The sequence below is a fragment of the Trichosurus vulpecula genome, chromosome 4 (genome assembly GCF_011100635.1).
Source record: "Trichosurus vulpecula isolate mTriVul1 chromosome 4, mTriVul1.pri, whole genome shotgun sequence".
Taxonomy (NCBI): domain Eukaryota; kingdom Metazoa; phylum Chordata; class Mammalia; order Diprotodontia; family Phalangeridae; genus Trichosurus; species Trichosurus vulpecula.
In genome coordinates, this window is record NC_050576.1 from 114,275,072 (window position 1) to 114,301,282 (window position 26,211).

General features: G+C 36.1%; 1 protein-coding gene across 4 annotated transcripts in view; it reads left to right on the forward strand.

The window, feature by feature from the left end:
* RCOR3 (REST corepressor 3) overlaps window positions 1-26,211 on the forward strand; it is a 51,877-nt gene extending 25,666 nt beyond the window's left edge. For 2 of the 4 annotated variants that reach the window (XM_036756077.1, XM_036756076.1), the window contains exons 9-12: window positions 1,872-1,949; window positions 7,406-7,463; window positions 22,696-22,937; window positions 23,379-26,211. In XM_036756077.1, the coding sequence (XP_036611972.1) occupies window positions 1,872-1,949; window positions 7,406-7,463; window positions 22,696-22,937; window positions 23,379-23,723 (723 nt within the window). In that variant the 3' untranslated portion in view covers window positions 23,724-26,211. Of the gene's footprint in view, window positions 1-1,871; window positions 1,950-7,405; window positions 7,464-22,695; window positions 23,207-23,378 lie in introns of those variants that run through there. The other 2 variants (XM_036756078.1, XM_036756079.1) reach the window with 2 other exon arrangements.

Genomic DNA, 26,211 nt, shown 5'->3' on the forward strand with positions numbered 1-26,211 from the left:
CATATATTCAATATGCGTGTATTGAATATTGAATATATGTTCAGTGTGCATTTAAATTGACTTCCATTCTTGATTTACTGTGAATTAGAGAAATGCTATTCATTTTAATAATTAAGCAACAGTTCCCAACAATGGATTCTCAGTCCAAATATAAGTGATTTAAATTTTGGTTTTACTGTTCTGAATAATTCACATACTTCTCCTTTATGAGTGTGAAATCAACTCTTGATTATGTATCTGTCTGTATTGTTGATACCCTATATTTTGTCTGACTCAGCCTGCCATATGTTCAACCTACTTATCCACATGTATGAGAATCTTTTTGCTTCTCTTTTCCACACATTTGTTTTCCCATTTCTAAATACATTTCTTTTTGATCTTCTTATTTTCTTCCTTTATTTTTATCCTCTTTATTCCTGAGTATTTTCCTATTCAGTAGAGCCATTCCTCATAACAAACTTTAAGAAAAAGAACCAAAACAAAAGTAACCAATAAATCAACCATGTCTGTTGGCACATGTAATATTGCCACTTCTTTTCGACATCTGCAGAGAAGAAAAGATGGTGTTCTAAATTAATTTCTTGAAAAAAATAATATATGTATTTAATAATAACATGGAGTAAATATAATTTGTCTTATAATGAGGCCATATGATCCTGATCACCTATGAAAATGTGCTGAAATTGTTTCCCAAGTTTTTCTGTAGAATATATTTGAAGCAAAAATTGACTTCTCTAATATAGCTAAATCTTTGTCCATCATAATAAAAGGAAATTCTCTATCTAGTTTTTTGTTTATTAAACTTTAATAAAAGCTCAAAGAAAGGCTAAAAAGTAATAAGTGTTTAGAATCATAAGCCTGGGAAACTTTGAATGGCAAACAAATTCAAGTTTCTACTTTTCTCCTTCACACTGCTTAGTTTTATTTCTTGATGCTGGTACTCTGTTTGAAAAAAATCCTAAATACATGCAGTAGCTTCCATCTCTAAGTTCTCTTGTTTCTGACTTTTAAAATTATAAGCCAAACAAAGTCCATTTCCTTTACTAAAATTTACCCAATTTTTAGCACTTATTCTTTAGTCTACTAGTACTGTCACTAATATTATTCTGAACTTCTGCCTAAATAAGAGTTATATATGTAATTTTACATTTTCAAATACACACACACAGAGATACATACATATATACACATACATGCTATCTGCAAGAGGGGTTGGGGTGGTAGGAAGAGAAAGAGAGAGAAAGAGAAAATGCCCTGTGGGATTCAGTTTCCTCATCCTCCGCAATGAGGAGGTGAGACTGAATGGCTTCCCAGGTCCTTTCCAGCTCTTATTATTACATAGTTAAGTCTTATTGTAATTGTAAGCATAAAAATGCTTCACTTAAAGACCTATGTTGCAGTTTAAGCCCATTTCCTACCTTTCTATCATGAGTGACGATTAATAGCAATCGGTTAGTATGATATTTGTCTGGAGCCTGTTAGCTCAGTTGAATTTATCATGGTAATAATAAGAAAAACAACCTGAAATTTGATCTGCTTAGTTTTGGCAACCCATGGCCTCAAAAAGCACCGTATCTCAACAAATGTTTGCTATAATCATAAAAGGTACCAGGTAAGAGTATGAATGGACCAACAAAAATTCATCTTCAGTGCTAGAAAAATAACTCAGTTTTTGCTCTACTGACTTATCTATAAGGAACAATAGATTTATTATGTGAATGTGGTGCAGTATATGTATAATCTTCACATACATTCTGCCTCCCCTCCAAAGAAATTCACAAACAATAAAGATCATGGGTACATATATGATTTGGGTGCTCAAATATTCAGCTAAGTGTAAGCTAGCCAATTCATTTTTTTTTCTGTTCAAGGTTCAAAATGCTAAGCAAGTAAACAGTGCACTTAAACAGAAAATGGAAGGGGGAATTGAAGAATTCAAACCTCCTGAGGTATGTTGATTAAAAAAAAATAAGTGAAGACATCATTAATATAGTGAAACCTTGTTAATTTAAATTAGCTATTTGTTATATGCCTAGATTAATATTTCATAGGCAATGAATATTTTGAAATATTGATATTTTATTTATTAGATATTTTCATCTTCTGAGTCATAAAATGTGGATATTCACTTAAAATGAGTCAAACCACCCCTTTAATTGGATCATGCTTAAGTAGCATCCCTTTTCTCCTCCCCCCAACCCACCTTGTTCTTATCATCCAAGAAAGCAAGAGGGAAAATAGCAACAGAAAAAGAGATACATTGGGCAGGAGAAATGTGGAACTAGGAAGGCATAAGGAACACAAATAAGGCTTTCCATCATTTGCCTACTTCTTTCCCACTCACATGGATTTATAGCATAGAAAAGAGAAAAGAAGCCTAGTGTGGTGAGCTGAGGGAATGAAGGCCTAAATTATTGTGCATGCCTTGATTGTATACTAGGGACATAACTTAAAATTATAGATATTTTTACTGGGTCTTTGCTTCCCTTTTTTTTTAAAGAGCCCTTTTGGATACTTTTAAAGGGTAATTTTAATGTGTGAAGCCAGGGGAACAGCATGGAGATATTAGAGCTAAAATTAGTTTGCAGTTTGAATATTTAATCCCTTAATTCTTTTCTGAAGCCTAGCTGCTTATTTTTTTTACATCAGAAACAATTTTTAAATGGGATTTTTTTATTTTGTAAAATGGAAGTTTGAATGCTTTTTGTCATACTCTTTCTAGAGAAGACAGTATTAATGAGCCTTTAAGAGATTCCTGTGCACCTGAAACTAATATGCTTGTTCATCATATTTTAATAAGATTTTCCTAGACTCAAGAGTTACAAAGGTAGAAACCTGAAAATAGAATATTTGGGTGGGAATTACAGGATTTGGTGCTTCAGAGTTATGTCCCATCAAACAAATTCAGGGAGGAAAGGTCTTTAGGTTTTGTTTATGGACTAGAACTATAATTTCATTGGTATAGGGATTGCTCAATAAGGAAACTCCTACCGACAAAAGGACATCCCCTTCTGTCACTTACAGTATTATAGATAACTGAAAAATGGAGTGATTTTTCCCATAGTCACCCAGCCAGTATGTGTCAGAGGTCGACTTGAACCCAGATCTTCCCAGTGCTAAGTTCAGCTCTCTCTTCACTCCACCATAGTGCCTCTTGAGTCATTATGAGGAAAGGTTTTACACCAATCACCAGAAATGCTAAGCAATAGCTGTTTTTCTGCTTAATTGTAGGATCTCATTCCAAACGCTACAGTTTGACAGATTAGCAACATAAGATACTGATAGCTGGTGCATAATGGTGCTACGTCTGTATAGCTCTTTGCACTAAGAATGACTTTCCCATATGTTATTTCCTTTGAGCCTCACAACAGCCCTGTGAGGCAAGAGAGGCAAAAGATGCATCAGTATTTTAGAGAGAAAGAATGGAGGTTTGGATCCATGATTTGTCGAAGGTCAGATGGCTGTTCAGTGTCAGATAGTTTGACATTCACACCTGGATCCAGAGACCTAGATACAAGTCTCTGGACTGGAGAATGTAAGTGAACCTTGCAGACTTGAAAGCGCTGTATAAATTTTGCCAGCTGCCACTATCAGTGCTTCTCCTATCATACCATACCATAGTGGGTTTTTTTTGCCCCTATAATGTTAAATAGTGAAAGGATTAGATATTGTAGGATCTATATCATCACATTTTAATGTAATAATTTAAAATTACGGTCATTTGTGATATTCAGAAGTTACCCAATTTCTATGATTTTGGTTTTTTGTTCATGTTCTTGAGGTTTGGAGTTGCCTTTTTTGTTCTTTATGGAAAATATTGGTCAAAATGAAGCAGTAGAAACGTTAGTATTAATAACTCACCACAAAGTGATGTTTGAATGGTACTTTGGAATGGATTCACAAATCTTATATGACCCAAAAGAAAATATCTAGAATATATAATCATAAGGCTAATTTTAATATATGACATAAAATCTTTCCAGTGATTTGTCTAAAGTTACATAGCTGGATAATGGTGAAATTAATAATAGCTAATATATAGTGCTTAGTACATTCCAGGCACTGTGCTGAGCACTTTACAATTATTATCTCATTTGATCCTCACAACAACCCTGCATGGGAAAGGGGGGATGGGAGAGGGTAGGTGTTGTTATCCCCATTTTACAGATGAGGAAATTGAGGCAAACAGAGGTTAAGTGACTTGCCACAGCTAGTATGTGTTCGAGGCTGGATTTGAGTTTAGGTCTTCGTAACCTGAGGTTCAAGGCTCTATCCACGGCACCACCCTGTGGTCTGCCCCTTGAATAGAAGCTATGCGGGAACAGACTCCCTGCAGGACTGGAGTTGGTAGGTAATGAAGGCTTTGAGAAGATAGCATCTGAGCTGAGCTTTGAAAGGTTAGGATTTGATTTAGAAACTCAGAAAGAATCAACTTGTATGGGGCAGGCATTAAGTAGATGAGCCTGACTGATCAAAGGATTTATCTTGGAGAGCAAGAGGAAATAAAGTTGGAGTGATATGGTAGGCAAAATTTTAAAGGACCTTGAGAACCAGGCTGTGAAAATCAAATGTAATAGGGAGCAAACGCAGCTTTGTGAATGTGGGAATGACCTCGCTAAAGGAATGTTTTGGGAAGATTAAAGTGACATCACTTTTTAGCTGTGTGAACTCAGTCATGAAGCTTTTCTGTTCCTTAGCTTTTCATAAGTAGATGGATATAATACTTATGCTGCCTACTTCAGTGTTTCAAGAACTTTATAAGTGTTTGTTACCATTATTGATGTCATAGATCCAAGATGGCAATATTGTAGAATGGAGAAAGGGGACTCCAAAGGCATTGCAAAGGAAAAATAAATGAGATTTCAGATTGGACACATATGAAGTACATGTGCTAGGTGTTGGAAATATGTGGATGTTTGGGAAGGAGGATTTGAGATTTTGCCAACATGGGGAGCTCTTGGTCTGCTAACACCCTCTGCCTGAGGAGATCACAACCTGTCTATGGCTTAGAAAATAAGTCCTGCAGAGTGAATGGAGGCCTATAGTGATTGTGACTTAACAAAGGTCAGATAGCTAGTTAGTGTTAAAGACTGGATTTGAGCCCAGGTCTCCCAGACTAGAAGCCTACAGCAAGACCCAAGAAGTGATGTTCTCTGACTTCAAGGAATGTCAACTACTGGATTCTTCTGGCTTTGTTAACAGATTTGGATCTAATAGATGATGAAGAGGAAAGAGGAAGGAGCCGAATGATGATCAAAATATCTCATCCTGGTAGATTTAGGGAAATGGTGATGCCACAGACAGAATAAAAGGAGGCAAGCTGGTTTGGGGGTGGGAGGAGGTGACAAAAAGAGAGAGTAAATTTCATAGGATTGTTATATAGACACTTTTGATGAAAAATATGTTTGGTTGAAAAAATTTTGAGAGGTAGCATGGAATAATGGATAGAGAACTGGCCTTAAAGCCAGGAAGACCTGGATTCAAATCCTATCTTTGACACATCCTGGCTGTGTGACTCTGGGTAGGTCACCCAATCTCTCAGTGCTCAGGCAGCTCCCAGAAGGTCTAAATTGCATAGAAGGTGCCAACCTGCATTGGTAGAGGGAGTTTCTTCATACTGATGAAATGACAGGTTGAGTGCCTATCACTAGTGAAATTATTATTTTAAAAATGCTAGTATTTCAAAGTGTGATTCATTATTTAAGAGCTTACTCCTGATGGGAATACCAAGCTAAGGATAAAAATGCTATTTAATTTCAGATTTGAAAATTTGCACCCATTGTCTAATTTTGAATGAAATTTCAAAGCTACACAATAACAATTAATAGATGGCTACTCATTAACTTCCAGGAAGCCTCTGGTTATTCTGTAAATCATTTGTCACTTTTCTGCTCAACCGTTCTCCCTTCTCCCCTAGTCATCTTATCTTCCCTTGATTCACTACAGGACCTCCCCCTCCTGCCCCTGAGTAGTGCTGCTTTACCTCCCATTCTCTTCTTGCCACTCTCCTTTTATCTAGTGCAGTTGTACAACCTTCTGAATTCTTCCCCATCCCTTCCATTTTCACCTCTTCCGCATTTAGTTTTCTTCCCTTTCCTTTCCCTGGTTTTTCTTCCTGTCACTTTAACAGCTGCTTCATCTCTTACCTTTCTTTCTCCTATCCTATTCCACACTCTACATCTTGTCTTTTGTGTTCTTCTGAATCCTAATCTCTAAGCCTTATGCCTAATGACTCTTACCATATGACATGATTTAGTTTCTACTCTTTTTCCCCTTTCCCCCTGAAATCAATCCTCTGCCTCTTGTTTGAGGATTTAACTCTTTCCCACAAGCCTTTTTTTTTCCTCCTCTTCTCTACTTCCCCTTCCCTTACAATTCTTAGAATTGTAAAAATTACTTCTGAATGCTACACCTACCATGAAACTTCTCTGTATTCATAGTGAAGAAGCTGGTATGGGCCCAGCTTACTCACTCCAGAGGCTCCTGATGCTGTGCAGGTGGTGAAAAGAGTATGAACGTTCTCCATCTGCTCTGCTCAGAGAAAGTTTCTCTTTCTGCTTTGGTAAAGAATGACCCAGACAGTGGTACAGCATGAGAGCTCTTGATCTTAGAAGTCCTCAGTGCTACCCATCTGTCCTTTTCCTTCTGCCCTGGTATATACCACCAGAGTTCCTTTAACTAGTCAGCAGGCATTCATTAATTAGGTATATGTTGTTGTATTGCCAAGGCCTCAGTTAAATTTAAGACCATATACATATGAAACATATTTATGAAATCATAAGGACATAATTCAGAAATGTTTACTAGCTTGAAAAATGTATTTGTTCTTAAACTTGTGTCATGCATGACAGGTCCTAAAATTAAAGAAATCATTTTGGGACTGAGAGGTTTAAGTTTTTACTTGCCCATAGCCCCATTGTTAAATCTCATCTATAGGACTATGCTGATGTGCTTAACTAATGTGGGACATTAATTCTATTACCATGAATTTTAAGTTTAAAATAAATATCAGGAAAACTTATTTGACATAGAAATTTACACCTGATAAGACTGAGTCCTGCACTAAAGAAAGTACCATCTCTTGAGACATTTAAAAAATAGGTTAAAAATAATATCTGAACTACATAATGAAAAACTAGTGATAGGGTAACCTAATAAATTTTCTCAAGCTTTAATGTCAGTTGCTGCTGTAACGATGTTGACTCAGAATCCTTTAATTAGCACATTTCCCTTTCAGGGTGGGTAAAAGGTAACAGAGTATTTCAGTTCCTTTTATAAGGAGTATCTGAAAATCAAGACTTAATAGAAACCTTATGTCTATAATACAAGTGAAAAGTTAAAAATAAGCACTTTGGAAATGTCTTTCTTCATGTCCTCATTAGGAAACTTCTCTTTAATTTTGTAGTCAAATCAGAAAATTAATGCCCGTTGGACCACAGAGGAGCAGCTTCTAGCAGTGCAAGGTATATTAAAGATAAGCAGTTATTGTTATTTATAATTATTAACTTTAACTTGACGTGAAAGATAACTCCCAGAGTACTTCTCTTCCTTCAGAATGGATCAAAAAGGGGCTCTTGTGTTTATATTATGCAGATCCGATGATCAGGAGTTCTATATTCTCCTTCTGGATGTGCCTCTGATTCATGTGCTAAGCCTATGTGCCTCTTTTGTCCTGAACAGTACGTAGCACACTTTTAGGATACAACATATAAATAAAACTTTAGTGATGACAATCAAGGGCAGGTCATTCAGATGCCCAGTACCCTGCTTCTTCATCCCTACAACTGAGTTCATTCTTTTTTGTATCCATTTTCTGAAAATGTACAGTGAAAGTATATTTGAACTATGATGTGTTGCTTGTTTCTGATTTATGTACATGTTAGTATTTCTTCATTTTATAAACTAAGCAATATAATTTAGGTACTAAAATGTTTACTCTATATAATATACTTTGTTCAATAGATGTGCTACTGAAAAGTCATTTGTAAACTGATTTTTAAAATCCATATCATAATTTTAAGTGCCTTAATGAAGATGATTGTTAAAAGAATCATTTAAAATTATTTCATAAAAGAGAATCCTTTTGTAGTATGAATAATCACAGATAAATTAGGAGCTGTTATCTCTGGACTTTCAATATAAATTTTTCTTAAAGTGTTATTTTTGGTTAGTGATTGTATATGTCACCAGGACAGTCTAACTACAAGGTTTTATCTAAATCTAATTTTAAGGGAAGGTTATTGTCCAGTCATAATTTCATCTCATTTATACTCAGAAAGAATCAACCTAGTATACACACACATATGTCTAGCAATGACAACCTAATGTAGTCTCATCTTTTAGTATTTTCTAAGATTCATTAGAGAATCTAATTATGATAAATGTTTGTGTAAACATTTCTCAGATTTTAAAGTAAGGTAATTGAAGACTGTGTGTTGACCCTGGACTTGGATTAGGGAGCGCTGGAACAGGCCAGTGTGTTGACACAATGGGAATCTGTCACATGAAGGTATCAGCCACTCCACTGACCCACCCAGTTATTTCTTAGCCAAAAATAACTTGAACTGCTATCTCTGGGACCTTGGTTGATGTGGAAGGATTTCCTAAGAATGCGTTTCATCCCTACCCAGTCAGAGTTGGAACTGGTTGCTGTGCTTGTGAACTGCAGTTGTTCCTCATCCAAATTCAGGCTGCTGCCTGGTGACCCCAGTATATTTGTCACATGTAATTGGCATATAAGAAAACGACAAAAGCTGATGTGTTAAATCAGTCACACATGAAAGTCACACGTTGACCTTCCAAAACTTTTTTGTCTTCTTTTAGAGAAAGCTGAGCTTACATGTTAAGTAGCTATAATTTGGTCATTTGTCTTAATAAGCCTCACTATCTACAGTGGCTATCTTTATTTCAAATCATGATGATATCTAATATTAACAAAAAAGTCAGTTTTGAATAGATATTGTTATTCATGTGAAACTTGTTTTTTCTGTAAATCATAATTTAAAGCATCTAAGAATTGAATCCTGGGCCTTTGGAATTCATTTACTTAAAGATCCATGTATTGACCTGGTCCATGATTAAGAAGGGAATAGGAAGTGAAAATTTCTGAATAGGAGCCCTTCGCTCAGACTAGTGTGCTAACGTTTTACTATATATATATATATCTCACGTTTTGATAATTCTTTTTGAAATCTTCCTGCCACATCCTATTTGTGATAGTATCCACTGAATTTTGTACAAGGTCCCAACTCTTGTTCAAAGCTGAAATAGCAGATACCGTGGCAGGTTTGTGCGCTGGGCATTGTCTTAAAGTTTGGATATTCAAAAGAATGAAAGATTCACACACGTAAATGCCACTTGAAATGAACAGATTATTAGTCAAACATTTATCTCATTGGGTTGTTGGGTGTATCATACAAGGTAATATCTGAAGTGCTTTTCAAACCTTAAAGCATTATATAAATGTTAGGTGTACTTTTTTATTATTATCAACTGTACACTAGAAAGTCATCTTGTACTTTATGAACACCTCAAATCCTGATAATTACAGCTATTAAGTGACTCTTAATATAAAGTACAACAGCAGTTTGCTGAAGGTTGTGAATGCGCTTAAGGTTTTGCATTTCCTTGCAGATCATGTTAAACAGCATATGGACTAATTCTGTGTTCAATAGTAGTTTTGGAGACAGACAAAAATGACATTTTTCTCTCCCTTCCCAAATACCTAAAAGATCTTAATAGTCCACAAGAGGCTTATTCTGCTGACTGCCTAGTCTAATAATAGTGTCATCTGTACCTCGTTCTTATGTGTGTGATGATGAGATATGACTAGCATGAATATTTTTGTATAGAGTATGCCAGCCACTATTACCATCTATGAAAGAGCAATAGATGTCAAAGGATCTTGAAGTTATATTGCTGTTTCAGTAACCAGGTAAATTGGTTGTCCTAGAATCAAGGAAAAGATTTAGAATTTTATTCTAAATAGTTCTCTTCAAAATAATTTTTTGAACCTCATAATATACTGCTGAAGTCATGTCGTAGAGTTAGGCTTCAAATGTCTTTATTTCATTCTTGGAGGAGAGACTGAAGCTATCTAAAGTGACTGTTTCTTAAGGAATGAAAGTAACCTATTATTATTTTTCGTGATAGCACAAACTGAACCAAAATTTAGAAGATATTTGGGTTTGGATTTTTTTGTTTGTCTGTTTCATGGAAGTACGGTAAATTACTTTTTCTTTGTAGTCTGGTTCAAAAATAACTACAATGAGCATTTAAACCATACTGTTTGATCATTTGTTTGCTTATGTACATCTAGAATAAATCCTGTTTTCAAATATTTGTTAACATTAGAGTGTCATAGAGTTTTGATATTATTTGCATATAGTTTACTTTTTCCATGTAACCTAGAAGTCTAGACCTCTTAAAGGGAAATATAAAATTACCTTTCTCAGCCCAGAAAAATTGTGAGCCAGATATTCAGGAAGTTTACAGAGAGGACAGCTGTATTTATTTTAATATTTTGTGCCCATCTTAGCCATGATACTATTTCTCTACAGCTTAAAATGAATACCAGAGTCCTGAGGTGATGCCAGGAAAAGGAGGGAGATTTAATGGGGAAAACCCAGACAACTCTCCTGAGATAGGTGCTTACCATTCAACTAAATTATCTTGTTTGGAATATAATCCCTGGATGATCCACACACCCATATTTAAATATCATTTCTAAAATATGTTCCAAAGCAAAATATATGTGTTTGGTTTATTCATGCCATAATTTGTTAATGAAGATCATAAAGAATTGATTATATAGATTATTATTAATATTAAGAAACTTAACAAGACTTAATTAGAAAATACCATTTGGTACTTATTTTGTTAAGCATTAAATCTAAACCTAATGGTAATAGAATAGAAAGGTGCTTTTGTTTTTCCTGAAATTTTTGAATTAATCCTTGCCTATTCCTTGTGACTATTTCAAAATTGATATTGATTCACGAACAAAAAAATTAGCATCTTTTTTACAACTTTAAATTGTAAGCATTTGAAAATTGATAAGATTAGCTTAATTTTTTTGTCTTAAGAGATGAAGGTTGGGGGAGAGGAGGTGGATTTTTGTGTATGCCCATTCATTCTCAAAGCAAGCGTATATTTCTTAAATTCAGATACTCTACAGATAAGGTATACATTGCATTTGTGTGTGTGTGTGTGTGTGTGTGTGTGTGTGTGTGTGCGTGCGCACGTGTGTTTATACATGTATACTTGAACTGTGATTTCATTAGTATAGGGAACCCTCTATATAATGAGGATATTTCCCCTACCTGTGGATAGTGATGTCTGCTCTGCAACTTATGGTCTTAAGAGTTGCTGGTGACATTGAGCACTTAAGTAACTTGCCCAGATTCAAATAGCTGGTAGATGTCAGAAGCAGGGTTTGAACCCAAGACTGCCTAACTCTGTGACTCAATCACAGAATTTGAGAGTCACCAGAGACCTCAGCAGCCATCTAATCCAACCGTACACTAAAGACCTTCAAAGAGAGGGAACTATCTACCTTTTGAGGAAACCCATCTACTTTGAATGGCTCTAATCATTAAGAAGTTTTTCCTGACATCAAGCCAAAAGTGGCCTCCCTGTACCTTCTACCAGAAGAATTAATTCATCCTTCACCAGACAGCCCCAAAGACAGCTGTCATCCCATTGCTCTTCTTCAGGCTAAAAATATCTATTTCTTTCAACCATTCCTCCTATAGAATGGACTCAAGGCCCTTCACCATCGTCGTGGCCCTTTTGTAGACATTTTCCAGCTGAATCAGTGTCCTCTTTAAACTGGTGAGGTCTAGTTGGGGCAGAATACAGTAGGACCATTACTTCTGTGTTCCTGGAAACTATGCCTTTCTTAATACAGCCCAAGATTGCATTACCTTTTTTGGCTAATATACTGCAAACTCATTGAGTTTTCAGTCCCCTAAAACTCCCAGTTCTTTATTCAGAACAGCTGCTTTTTTAACCATGCTTCCCCCAGTATTGGTAGTATTGATTTTTTTATGCTCAAGTATAAGACTTTCTTTACATTAACCCTTATCATATTTCATTTTTAATTCAGCCCAGTGCTCTAACCTGTCAAGATCCTTTTGAGTACTGATTTTTGTCATCTGGTTTGCTAGCTATTTTTCCCAATTTAGTGTTACCTACAGATCCTTTTATCTAAGTCATTGGTGAAAGTGGTAAATCACATAAGACTGAGCACAGATCTCTATGGTACTTCATGGGAGACTTCCTGCCATATTTACATTAGTACCATTAATGATTACTATTTGATTTCGGCCATCCAACCAGTTCTGAATCAATTTAATTTCAGTATCATATAGACTACATTTTTTATCTTCTCCACCAGAATAATGAGATACTTTGCCAAAAGCTTTGGAAAGACCCAGAGATAAAATCAGTCAGTGTGTCTGGGTTCAGATCCGGGCTCTAACACTTCCTACCTGGATAACCTTGGGCAAGTCATTTAAATTTTGGGGGGCCTCAGTTTTCTTATCTGCAAATTGAATAAGTTGTTTTATATGACCTCTGAAGTGTCTTCCAGCCATAACTCTGAATTATCTGATCGAGGCCAATAGTTCTCCAAGTAGAGTCCAGGGACCTCTTCGCTGATGGTACTTGAGGTCAAAACAATCTTTTAATAATACTAAGACATTTTAATTTCTAATATAGCAAATATTGAAAGATGAACACATAGACAAAAGCTCTTTTGAGTGGTGTTTGGGAGCTTGGTTCTTGGCGTATAAAGGGGTCCTGAGACCAACAAGTTTGAGAACCATCGATCCAGGTGAACTATTTGCACAGCATTCCCCTCATCTGTTTTAGTAATCCAAGCAGAAAAGGAAATGAGTGGCCTGTTTTTTATGAAAACTTAATGGCTCTTTGTAATTACTCCTTCCCTCTCTAGATATTCACCAATGATCTCTTTAGTGATTTGTTCTGTAATTTTCCCAGAAATCTCAGGAAAAATCATGTTCATTGGCTCACACTGTGTTCTCTTTTCTAAAAATCTGGACATTTGCCCTTCTCCAATCTTGTGATGACTTCCCTTATTTTCTATGATTTTTCAAATATTAGAGTGGTTGAATCATCACATCTCCCAGTTTTCCAGTACTCAAAGATGTACTTCACCTAGGTTGGATGACTGAAATTCTTGTAGGACACAAATTACCATCTCCTTATTCATCTTGGCTTTCCACTCCCTATCAGTCATTTTGGTTGTCATTTCCAGTACAAAGAAGCGAAGTAAGAATTGAGCAGCATTATCTCTGATGTCCACTATCATTCCATTTGCCCCACAGGAAGGTCCTATGCCACACAGCCTCCACATTTACTCCTATAGTTATGTGAAAATGTTTTTCTTTGTGAGGATCCATTTACAAATATCAGTGATTAAGCTACCTTTTTTTAATAGTAGGTTCTCATTTAGCAGGTCCTCACAGTCTAGTCAATATCTGAATAAGAACCAACCCTCTAACATAACTCACCAAGTAGTTATCTAGTCTTTGCTTAAAGACCACTAGCAAAGAAGAATCTTGGCTAACTTCCTAGTAAACTCTTTTCACTTCTGGACAATCCTGTTTGTTTTGCAGTTTTTCCATACATTGAGCTAAAACCTGCCTCTCTGCAGTTTCAATCATTGCTCCTAATTCTGACCTTTGGATCCAAGTAGAACAAGTCTAAATCTGTCCCCCAAATGACAACTGTGCAGATATCTTTGCTCTTCCAGTTTTCTTTTCTCTAAGCATTCCCCACTTCCTTCACCAGCGGTCATATGGCGTGGTCTAAGAATCCCTTCACCATTTTGATCATCCTTGGATGGACACACGGCCTTCCTAAAATACAGGCTGCAGGTACAGATTTGGTAATATGCCCATCAAATTACCAAAATAATATTTTATAGAATTAGATTAAATAGTAAATTCATTTGGAAGCCTAAAAGATCACAAATATCAAGGAATATGTTGGTTGAAGGAGTCAGAGAGAGAGTAGCTTGGTGCTACCAGATCTCAAACTATACTTCAAATTATCTGGTAATACATTAAATATATATATATATATGTGTGTATGTGTGTGTGTGTGTGTATGTATATGTGTATATGTGTGTGCATATATACGTATATGTGTGTATATATATATTTCATTTACATGTATACACATATGTATATATAAACACAATGACGTTGACTTGATAAATAAGACATACAAACAAATGTGTATAGCGTTCTAATGGTAGATAAATTAGGAGCTCAAACTACTGAAGAAGGGATTTCTTACTCACCCAAAACTACTGGGAAATGGAAAGTGAGTTAGCAAAAAACTGGAGTTATATCAGCATCTTCATATAACATGATAAATTCCAAGTCAATCGATGTCAATATTAAAAAGTCATACCACGAAAAGAAATTAGAAAGAAATTTTGATTAAATTTTTCATAATTATGAAGGGAGCTTATAACCAGGCAAGGAGTAGGAGAGATGATAAATAAAATTTTATGTTAAAATTTTAAAAGGTTTTGCACAAATAAAATCAAAGCAGATTGCTACCCACTTAATATTTTTTACTTCCCTTTTTCCATGATTTCAAGAACAAATCTAGGAACACAAGAATATTTCTTTAATGATATTTTATGGTCATAATGTTAAAAGGTTGAAACAGCCATAAAACAATCTGTGTAAGATACAATGTCATTATTAATAAGAAAGTATGGAATTCTCAAGGTGGAAAATTCAGTCACATTAGTGATATTTCCAAGAATAGATACTCCCCAGACTGTGTAACTTGTTACAATGTTCAGTCCTTCTTAAATGTTAGATTGTTCAGAAACATAAACCCATTATCCCTGTAGTTGTTGCATTCCAGTAGGGAGATGAAATAAATACTGTCCTGCAGCTCTGTTCAGTTGTACAAAGCTTTTAAAGATCACTTTGGGTCCAAAATTTATATTTAAATAATAAAAATTTTATATACCTTCTCAATTCTAAATTGTAAGTTGGAATCTCTTTGTGGAATAATGTAAATTGAAGGATAGATATTTTTATTTTCATAAAAATAATAGTGTTATCTTTAGTGAAGTTATAAAACATTAATCCTGAAAAGGAAAAACATTAAAATGTAACATAAACTTAAGCTCTTAAATCAGGCCAGACTGTAAATCCTGCTATTCCCTGATTGTTTTAACTTCCTAAAGAAATGAGATAGAAGAAACACATGCAAATAAGACTGTCCAGCACTTGCCCCAGTGCTCTTTCAGGGGCATTCTGAAGACTGGCTCTGAGTTAGCACTCTTCTTGCATGTCAGTTGTTACTCGGTGAGCTGTCACCCAGCCTGAAACTGGAAAGCATGTATACAATCGTACCTGTCTTTCTCGAGAAACTGTGCTTTCTAACCCTCCCTCCCAACCAATATTTTTGTTTGTAGTATAACTTGAGATTGGACACCAACAATATTTTTCCATTCCATGAAGTAAACACTGTTAATTTTTAATACTTTTTCTCCTGTATACACAGTTCAATGCACAGTGCAGAGTAGCCAACCCTCTGTTCTAGAGACAAATTACTCCTGTTAAATGTTACCTCCTGCTGCCTTTGATTCCTCTTTTTTGTTATTTTTGAGGGAGTTGTCACTGACCTAGCAATTTTTTTCTTCTCTAATTACTGTGACCTTGAACCCAGTAGCACTGTTGTCTAAAAAAAAAAAATCATGTACTTCAATACATACAGGAGACAGGTTTGATGGAGATGAAAATGAAATTTAGGAACAATATATAAAAGAGCAGAGGGGAGACAGAAAGGCACAACTGTCTGAATAGGCTGCAGACTTGCCTGAGGTAGATCACCAGATGTGGTACAGAATGTAGAGATCTCTATAATAATGTAGAAAATCTCTATACAGCTAATCCTTTTTTTTTGCACAGCATTCTTAGGGGTATAAGATTTAGGGCTAGAAAGAGACCTTAGCATCTTTGCCAACCCCTTTATCATAGAAATAAGTAATAAGACCCAGAGATGGGAAAATGACTTGCCCAAAGTCACACAAGTGGGAAGTATCAGCAAGGATGTGACACCAGGTCTTCTGACTCCAAATCCAGGTCACTTTCTGCTGTGCTTCACTGCTCTTTCTCTGTCTTTGATTTAAAGCACTACTAGAGAGCTTGTGGCCATAGCCACAAAGAAACAACAGCTATCCTGCGATCTATACCTTCCTTTCCCCTTTCTTGAAGTTTAAAACCAGGTGTGGCAGTACACAGTTGTAGTCCCTGCTGCGGAGGTGGCTGAGACTTAAATTTGAAAGTTCTGAGCTTCTGAATGGATGTGGTGAGCCCCTGGAAGAGCCACCAGGCTGCCTGAGAAAGCTTGGGGGCTCTGGCCCAGGTCAGAAGAATGGAGCAGGTGAAAGCTTTTGTGTCAGTCACTTGATAGGAACTATGAGTGGCGGTGACACTTCTAGCACAGGCAGAATTGGGAGGATCAAGAAGGAAAGAAGAAAGATTATAGGGAGTGGAAAAAAAATGTATCTTACCATCTGTCCACTATTAGGAATTCAGATTTCCTCATTTGTGCGGAGTGGCTCACATACCCAAAATTGCCCAATAATCGTTTTGTGCCTGACACTGGTCAAGGGAGGGGAAAGGAAAAAGGAATTTTCAAACCTGTTAAGCAGTAAAAAACCTCATGATTTACAAAGTTGGTCAGTTTCCATAATGAAAAAGATTATTTTTAAAAAAACTGCCTTGAAAGCGCTCTCTCTGTGTGTATGTATATGTGTATACACACACACACACACACACTCACACGATTTTATCAAAGACCACTTTGCACCACTCTGCCCTACTCATATTCACATGCAAGTCCAGATATCACTCAAGTGATATCATTGGTCCTCTTCAAGAATGAAAGATGAACGACAACAATATGATTTTATAAAGGGCAGGAAGGCAAATAATACAGAGAAGGTTGGCCTTGGAGTCAAGACAGCCTGGGTTCAATACCTGCCTCTGGCAAATACTGGCTGTGTGACCCTGGGCAAGTCATATGATCACTTGGTATCCCAAGGCAACTATTTAAGGCTTTAACTAGTAAAAATCATTGCAGCTCTGCAGTGGGAGAAAGAATTTTCTTTAAAGAACCAAACATATATATTTTAAACTGCTTTTTTAGTGCAAGGGATATTTTCATCTTAAGTGATTTATACTGTGATTTTATTGGTTAATGATATTTTGTTGGTTAATGATAGTATTAAAATATAGGTATAGGTATCTTCACCTTCAACCTTCACCCTCCTCATCCCACCAAAAGGTGATTTCTTTTTTACCTTAAAGAGGAAAACCAGACTGTTAGGCTATTTCCTTATAGCTTTCATGCAATTTTTAGAAATTTAGGCTTATCTTTAACCATTGACATACTTATAATTTGTTTTTGTGTTCTGTCCATTTTTTCTGGTGGCTTTTAATAGTATCTGTTTGCCCTAAGACTGGGAAGTTGAACTAAGAAACCATCTCAGCGAAAGTGGCTTAAGTTTTGTACTTATGTGAAAATATTGTTAATTCAGACATTTTGTTCAGCCTCATTTCCTGAGGTGATACATAGATCACACTCTTATCAATATTTTGACATTAAAGGGTAGATCCTTTGCCAGGTACAGCTCAGAACTGAGGCTGTTCTGACTTTTTGTTCAAGCAACTTGCTTCCCAATACTGCCTCCTGTTTGGGTTGCTTTCCTAACTAAAGTGGCAAATTCTCTTTAATTTTGCACTATGCTAGATACGGGATATAAAAACAGAAATGAAATAGTCTCTTTCCTCAAGGAGTTTATATTACATTGGCAGAGACAGTATGGTTATTTTCTATACAAGAGAAGCAGCCTGTCCTAACAGGAGTGGAGAAGCAAGAAACAGTCAGGAAAAGAAGACTGGTCCACAAAATATGAGAGGGTCATTGATTACAAGTAATTTATAGTCTAATCGCACTTAGATATTGTTGGACCTGGAATCTTCAGGTTTTTTCTAAACATAAGTTCAGAGTTGAATTTCATTTTGTGACTAAAACCTGCTACTGAGCATGCACAGTGGAAACTATGAAGTTATTTAGTATCCTCTCCATTTTATTTTACCTATGGTTTAGCAAGGACTTGGAAGGGAAACAGAAGGAAGCCTTGCATAAGAGGTTTGACTCATTTTTTCCTTTGCTAAAAGATAGTCAATAAGTATTGTATTGGTCACTACAGGCATGCTCTCTCTCTCTCCTCTCTCTCTCTCTCTCCCTCTCTCCCTCTCTCCTCCCCCCCCCCCCCACTCTCTCTCTCCCCCTCTCTCTCCCCTACCCTCCCCCTCTCTCTCCCTCCCTCTCTCCCTCTCCCTCTCGAAACTTTAAACCCACTTCACTCTGGAGCCCAAAGATTGGACCACTATAGTTCCCTGCCCAAGCTCCACTTAGTGGCTATATTCTGGGCCTTCCTGGCTCAGAGTGAATGGCAATAGTAACTTTCTCTTTTGACCAGCAACCCTGAGAGTCTTCCCCTCCCAGTTTGATTTTTTTTTTTTGTTTAATTAAAGGGGCCATCCCTTGACACACTTCTTAAAGAGGCCTATTCACTGAATGTAAGAACCTGAAAAGGCATGAGCCTAAAAGGGCCAGGGTCTCCCATTGCATCTTGGGCCATCTCCAGTCCTCCTGATGAATATCTGGCCACTGGACCCACATGGCTCTGGAGGAGGAGGTGAGGCTGGTGACCTTGCACAGCTCTCCCTCACTAAATCAAGGTCAACTGCAAGTCATGTCATCATCTCCCTGTTGTCATGGTCCTCTTTAAAGATGAAGGATAAACACAACAACAACAGACCCAGCCATATGAAGCATTTAGAAAAACTGATACATCATTGGAATTTACCATGAAAGTGGGGAGAGACTAATATGTGGGGGGAAAGGAAACATACAAATTCTTAACCTTGTGCCTAGGGAACTTTATCCACCTCAGACCCCATTCAGCCACACCAACAAGGTGTGGCGAGGCTCTAGGAACTACTGATGTGAAAAAGCAGCTCTTTGTTCAGGTTTTGTAAGCTTAAAGAAGAAGTTGTTTCCAGGAAAAGAAATCAGATAGTTAAACAATAGCCTAGTGAAATTTGACTGTGGTATATACTCAAGTTTGGTTTTGTGTAAGAATAGTTGGTATTAATGGTAGTAATGATATTATCAGGCTGGTAGTCAGCAGGCCTTGGTATAAAATAGTACTTACAGTGCAGAAAGAGTCTTTGCCTGGTTGTGGCTCTTGAAATTCTGAAAATTAGAATATTCTTTTATCAGGAATCTTGGCCTTCCCCCTATTGTAGATTGGGACTAACCAGCATAGTGCTACAATGATAGGAAAATGTAACTAGCTTCTAATTGGTAGCCACTTTATTATAACTATCTTCACTTTTACTTGTAAAAATGGCACTAATACATAACCTTTATTAAAGAAGTATTTTGAAGAAATGAGAAAATGCACCTCCCTTTTTTGCAGAAGTTGGGGGAGAGAAGATCTGGTTGTCAGACTCATTTGTATTTTTCATTACAAGGAATGGGTGAGGGAGGGAGCGAGAGATATTTTTGTAAATAGTGATGTAAAAACAAAAGCCATCAATCATTTAAAAAAATAAATGGTTTGCATGACCATGAAGTGGTTGCAACACATGTACATATGTGTACTAATCATACACTCCATGATTTTATCACTGAATAAAACACTAGTAGAGACTACATTATACCCAGACCCATAACTTCTCAAGGGATTCTAACAGAAATCAGCTGATGGAAGTAAAGGCAATTTAAATATATTTTATCAAAAAGTTTAAACAAATTGCAACTTTTCATTACATAAATTCCATTGCATCTCTCCTGTTTCCATTTTAGAACTTGCTAAAATGTATAGTTCTCAAACCGTAAACTATATTTTTATACACACACACACACACACACACACACACATACACGCATACATACATATACACGCGATTTACAATAAGGAAGTACATAATAGGGAACAAAGCCACAAACTTTGTTCTAGTGCTTTCAACTAGTATTTTATACCCACTGGTGTCAAGAACAGTGTGGCATTTACACTACAGTATTAAGAGCTTGGGTAGCCTGGTGGCTCAGTGGATAGAGTGCTGGGTGTGGAGTCAGGAAGACTTGAGTTCAAATCCAGCCTCAGACGTTTACTGGTTGTGTGACCCTGCCCAAGTCATTTGACTTCTGTTTACCTTAATCCACTGGGGAAGGAAATGGCAAACCACTTTAGTATCTTTGCCAAGAAAATCCCATGGATAGTGTGGTTTACAGGGTCACAAAGAGTCAGACATGACTAAATAACTGAACAACAACAAATCAAGAATGTATTTTTATTCTCTTTCCTACAATAATAAACTTAGTTTTATTTTCCGCTTATGCCTAATTTTTGCTTACGTTAGATTAATAAGCTGTTCCAGCTTGATTTTTATTGCTTTCATTCTCTCCTCTTTTATTACGAAAATTCTGGCTCCTATGAATGTAGCTACCAACTGAGGAGACCAGAATATCTGATTTTTTTTCTCACTTGAACTAAATGCCCTTCATCATGATGTTTCCATCTTTAAAATGATATAGTGATACTAGGTCCATATCCCAAGGAGATCATAAAAAAGGGAAAAAGACCTACATGTGCAAATATGTTTATAAAAACCCTTTTCATGGTGGCAAAATGTTGGAAATTGAAGGGATGCCTGTCAATTGGGGAATGGCTGAACAAACTGTGGTATATGAATGTGATGAAATGCTATTGTGCAATAAGAAATGATGAACATGCAGGTTTCAGAAAAACCTAGAAAGACTTGTACAAACTGATGCAAAGTGAAATGAACAGAACCAAGAAAACATTGTACACAGTATCAGCAACATTGTGTGATGATCACCTATGACTTAGCCCTTCTCAGTGACACAGTGATCCAAGACAAGTACAAAGGACTCATGAAAGAAAATGCTACCCACATCCAGATAAAGAACTGATGTATTTTGAATGCAGATCAAAGCATATTTTTTCACTTTATACTTTTTTGTGTTTTTTTTTCTTTTGACCTGTTTCTTCTTTCACAACTGTGACTAATATGAAAATATGTTTTACGTGATAGCATATGGATAACCTATATCAAATTACCATTTTAGGAAGAGGGGAGGGAGGGAGAAAAATTTGGAACTCAAAATCTTGTAAAAATGAATGGAAAAATTTGTCTTGACATGTAATTGGGGGGAAAATACCATTTAAAAAATTTTTAAATGGCATAGTGAACTTATTTTTAATTTTTTAAACATTCTTATTTAAAGTTTTGAGTTCCAAATTCTATCCCTCCCTCCCTGAGACGGTAAGCAGATGTAGGTTATACATGTGTAATTATGTATAACATTTCCATATTAGTCATTTTGTATAAGAAGACTCGAGTAAAAGGAAAAAAATGAAAGAAAGTGAAAAAGAGCATGCTTCAGTCTATATTCAAACAATATCAGCTCTTTCTCTGGAGGCAGATAGTATGCTTCATCAGGAGTCCTTTGGGATTATCTTGGATCATTGTATTGCTGAAAATAGCTAAGTCATACACAGTTCTTCATTGAAAAATATTGCTATTACTGTGTGCAGTGTTGCCTGGTTCTGTGAACTTATTTTTAAAAGATAAAGTTCCATAGTAATAAATAGATAAGGCTAGAAAAATAATCTATTCAGGGCCCAGCAAAATAATGGATTCATAAGTGCATAAATTTTAATTTTATTATCCCTTGATGTTATATAAAACTTCCTTAATGGAAAATACACTTCACCATACACAAATATAGTAGCCTGTTGTTGTTTTTTTTTTTTAAATTTTGTTGGTGGCACTCCCGTGTATATAATTGTAGAGACCAGCAACTGAGTAGTAGTCAGAATTACTATCTTGAATTTTATACCTAGGAATCCTTTGTGGGTACAGTCTACAGATTCCCTTGGATGTTTTAAAGTCTTGCTTTCAAGATTATGGTTGTTAACGTTCATAACTTAGTACAACAATGATTTAATAAATGCTTTCTTACTATAATAACAAACCTTTGCATTTTACATTTAAATTCTGAGCACCACCACTCCTTTTGTTTCTTTTTTTCTCATAATACCCCAATGGTAAAAGCATACATTAGTGTACAAAGTAGCAATAAAGTGAAAACATAAATTATTTCCTGGGAGGAAAACTCAGGCTAGCCATTCAGTTCTTTTAGGTAAGATGAAGTGGCCTACTCCTATCTTTTTGTTTATAATGTTGCTCAGATTTAGTTGACTGCTCAGGCTGTTAGGGGAAAAAGTGAATGTGGCATTGACGATGGAGCAAAGAATTCAGTGTTTCATAGTAAATGGACTGCATTTGGAAGCACAAGGGAGAGCATTGGATAAAAAGCTGAATATTTAAAGACTGGTAAGTTGTGAATGTTTAGTAGAAGGCAAGTGGCTGGCCAAAAGTTAAGTAACATAAAAATTTTCATCTTGTGACCCTGGCTTACCCAATGAGATTTATCAACACTGGTATCTTGTATGTGTGCATGATATATAGTACACAAAGCTTTCCTTATTGATTGTTCCTTCACAGGTGTATTATTTACTTTGCCTTCCAGGTGTCCGCAAATATGGTAAAGATTTTCAAGCTATTGCAGATGTAATTGGCAACAAGACTGTTGGCCAAGTGAAGAACTTCTTTGTAAACTACAGGCGTCGGTTTAACTTAGAGGAGGTATTGCAGGAGTGGGAAGCAGAACAAGGAACCCAGGCTTCTAATGGTGATGCTTCTACCTTAGGGGAGGAGACAAAAAGTGCTTCTAATGGGCCGTCAGGAAAGAGCACTGATGAAGAAGAGGAGGTGTGTTTGTCTATGAGATCTGAGCTATTATGAGTTGAGGAATAGCATTTCCTGTGGTGTACCATAAGGTTAATTTATCAGGGGACTGGCAAATGAGCATGAATGACAATACACTTACTCAGTGGTACATTTCTCGTGACTGTTGAGTCCCAATGACATGCAGAGAGCTGATTCTGGAAGATTGGAGAGTGTATTGTTCTTTCATAGTCTTATTTTTATTTCCTCTGTTAAAATTGTATACTAATAAAGATGCTTGCCTGGTAGCTTCATTGCTTTTTTGTTTTTGTTTTGATTTTATTTAAAAAATAAATACATAAAACTTGCGCTTCCAACAAATGCAGGTATTATGTTTTTTGTATTTTCTGTGACAGTCCAAACTATATTTTATTGAGCTCTGCAGGGACCGGCATCTCATGAAGATATTTGTTTCCTTTCCTGTAGGCACAGACCATTCAGGCTACCCAGTCTCTGGGCCCATCACCTCCTGCCCCAGCTTCCACTCCAACTCCAGCAGCCCCCATTGCCACTCTGAACCAACCTCCACCACTGCTTCGTCCAACACTTCCTGCTGCCCCAGCTCTCCATCGGCAGCCTCCACCACTCCAGCAGCAGGCCCGGTTCATTCAGCCTCGGCCAACTCTCAATCAGCCTCCCCCACCTCTCATTCGCCCTGCTAATTCCATGCCTCCCCGTCTAAACCCAAGACCAGTGTTGTCAACAGTTGGTGGCCAACAGCCACCATCACTGATTGGAATTCAGACAGACTCACAGTCTTCAATGCATTAAGGAAATGAAGTTGGACAGAGCTGCAGTAACTTCTAATCCCACCAGTATGCCAATGTTCGTCTGGCTGTTGAAAAAGGAAGGAAGGGGCAAACCTTTCTAAATATTGAAGCAGAAAGTTTCAAAGTGAGGCTGTAAGTCAACATTCGTTGCAGTGGAACAACATAAGTGAACATCTGAAAAATTTTTCAGTGCACCAGACTAAAATATTACACAACCTGAAGCCTCCAATTAGCCCTTTTTTCTATGAATATTTGTTCAAGGAAGTTTCCCGCAAAAGGAAAAAAAAAAGATTGTGTTCTGTGCACCAAGGTTGTTTGATTTTTACTGTATTTATTTTACTGAAGTTCTTTATATTCCAACCTCTTTATATTCAAAGTTCATAGTACAAGAATAGGTCTATTTAGGAATTGTGAAAACTCCATAGACTTTGAAATTAACGTGGAGTTTGGCTTTTTTTTTGTTTGCTTTCTCAATTTAATTTTTTAAAAAAAATATTTTCCTATGTTAGGAGTGAAAAAATAAATAGCCTGCATTTTGGTTTTTGGCAAATGTTCTATGAGAAATAGTACAATTCAATGCACCTTTAAGAAAATGCAGCAGCTTGACCTTTTTTTTTTCCTCCAAAAGACATTGCATTCTTTCTAATGGAAATTTAGGATATATATGTATGTGTGTCCATATGTATATATCTATGCATTCCTTTGAAAGAAAGCAATTTAATCAATTGCAAAGCAATTACGTGAAGCCACAAAGAATGTACTGAATTTATCCCTCTTAAGTGATGTTGGGTCTTAATATAAATTTGAATTCCTCATTTAAAGGTTATTGGCCCATCCTCCACTGTAAGAGAGCTTACTACCAGTATTGGGGTGATTCCTTTTACTTTTCATTTTAAAATGAGGATATCATCTGTTAAAGTATAATGTCTTTGTTTAATTCCTTTCAAAATTGAAATTATTTTAAGAACTTATTTTCTAGATTGTTAAATGCTACATGCTTTAAACCAATAGTTGCATGTAACAACTACTATTTGGAAACTATAGAAGAGAGTATTATTTTATCAATTATGTGAAGTTGGTGGCTCTGAAAAGTTAGATTTTGGAATTTGGGTTTTCTGAACTAAAAGTTGCCCCCCCTCTCATTTCATATGTTTATCTTTAATGTTTTATTGATGAGTCTCCAATGTGCTATTTGGATGCATTTGTGAGTGTTCTTGCAACTCATGAGTTTTGTCTAGGACTTAATCATCAAAATTATTTGTTTAAAAATTAAGAATTTGATATATACTATCTAAAGATATATCGAGTATATGTTCATCAATTGTGCTGTTAACTAAAATAGAAGTGCTGAGAGCCCTTGTGTTAAGGCACCACTATCTGTAACCTATTCCGTACACTATAATTATCATGCACCTGCAAAGTGCTCTAGAGCACCATGAGACGAGAGGTAATATTTCAGCGATCAGAGTTCTGATATAGAAATTTTTAATTCATTATTGGAATCGTGACATAAAAAGGGATGGGCTTCTTGGATGCTATTGTAGTGGAATTTAAGGTTAAATTTCTAATTTTTAGCCTTAAATGCATTCTCATAGCATAATTTCTTTAGCTGATTGAAAAAAAAATCCTAATAATCCTTACTTATGTTATAGAGAGCTGATTTTTCCTGAATAGTATCCCCATTGGGTTCTTCAATGCCTTGAAGCCAGTCAAAATTTTCCTGATTGGTTTTGATGCTAAAATGGTACTACTGCCTTTAACATGGGCCTTTAAAGTATACCTAGAAGCAGTTTTCCCAAATACTAGAACTTTTCCAAGTAGTGCTGGTTTTTGACTATTGGAATAGCTAAATATAACTCCTGACCTAATAGGACCAGATGAAATCTAACTGGTCTCCAAATTCTTAATTTTCAAAAATCTACTTAGAACATTTTGAACTTAAAATAACTATTGGAGATAGTTACGATGTCTTAAAGGAAGGTATCTAAAGTATTTTTTATAAGTATTTAGATTGACTCTCACAAATGTGCACACTATACCTTTGCAACCTTTTTTGTCTTGTCTCTTGTCAATAGAACTTCAGTATACAGTATGTGGGGTATGTCAGTAAAGTTGGTCAACACCAGCATTTATCAAGCTTTTTAGTACTTTGTGATTCAGTTAAAATCTGTTCTCTCCCAGACTTGGGCCAAGGTGCTGTATCTGAGGGATGTGCTATAATTTGATTTACATACATTAGAGCACATAGTAGGGAAATCTTAGCTTCAGTAGTAACATGACAAATGTATATAGTGAAATGTCTTTTTATTGTGTGCTTTGCATATTATGTAAATACTTTGCACGTCTTCCCCCACTCCCATCTCCTTTTTTCTTTTTTTTTTCTTTTTTGTTCGTTCTTTCTTTTTTTTTTTTTTTTTGTTTAAGCAGTGTTTGGCCTAAAAGAGTGATATGCTTGCTGCTTAATCAAAGGATTAAAAATTTAAAGAAGT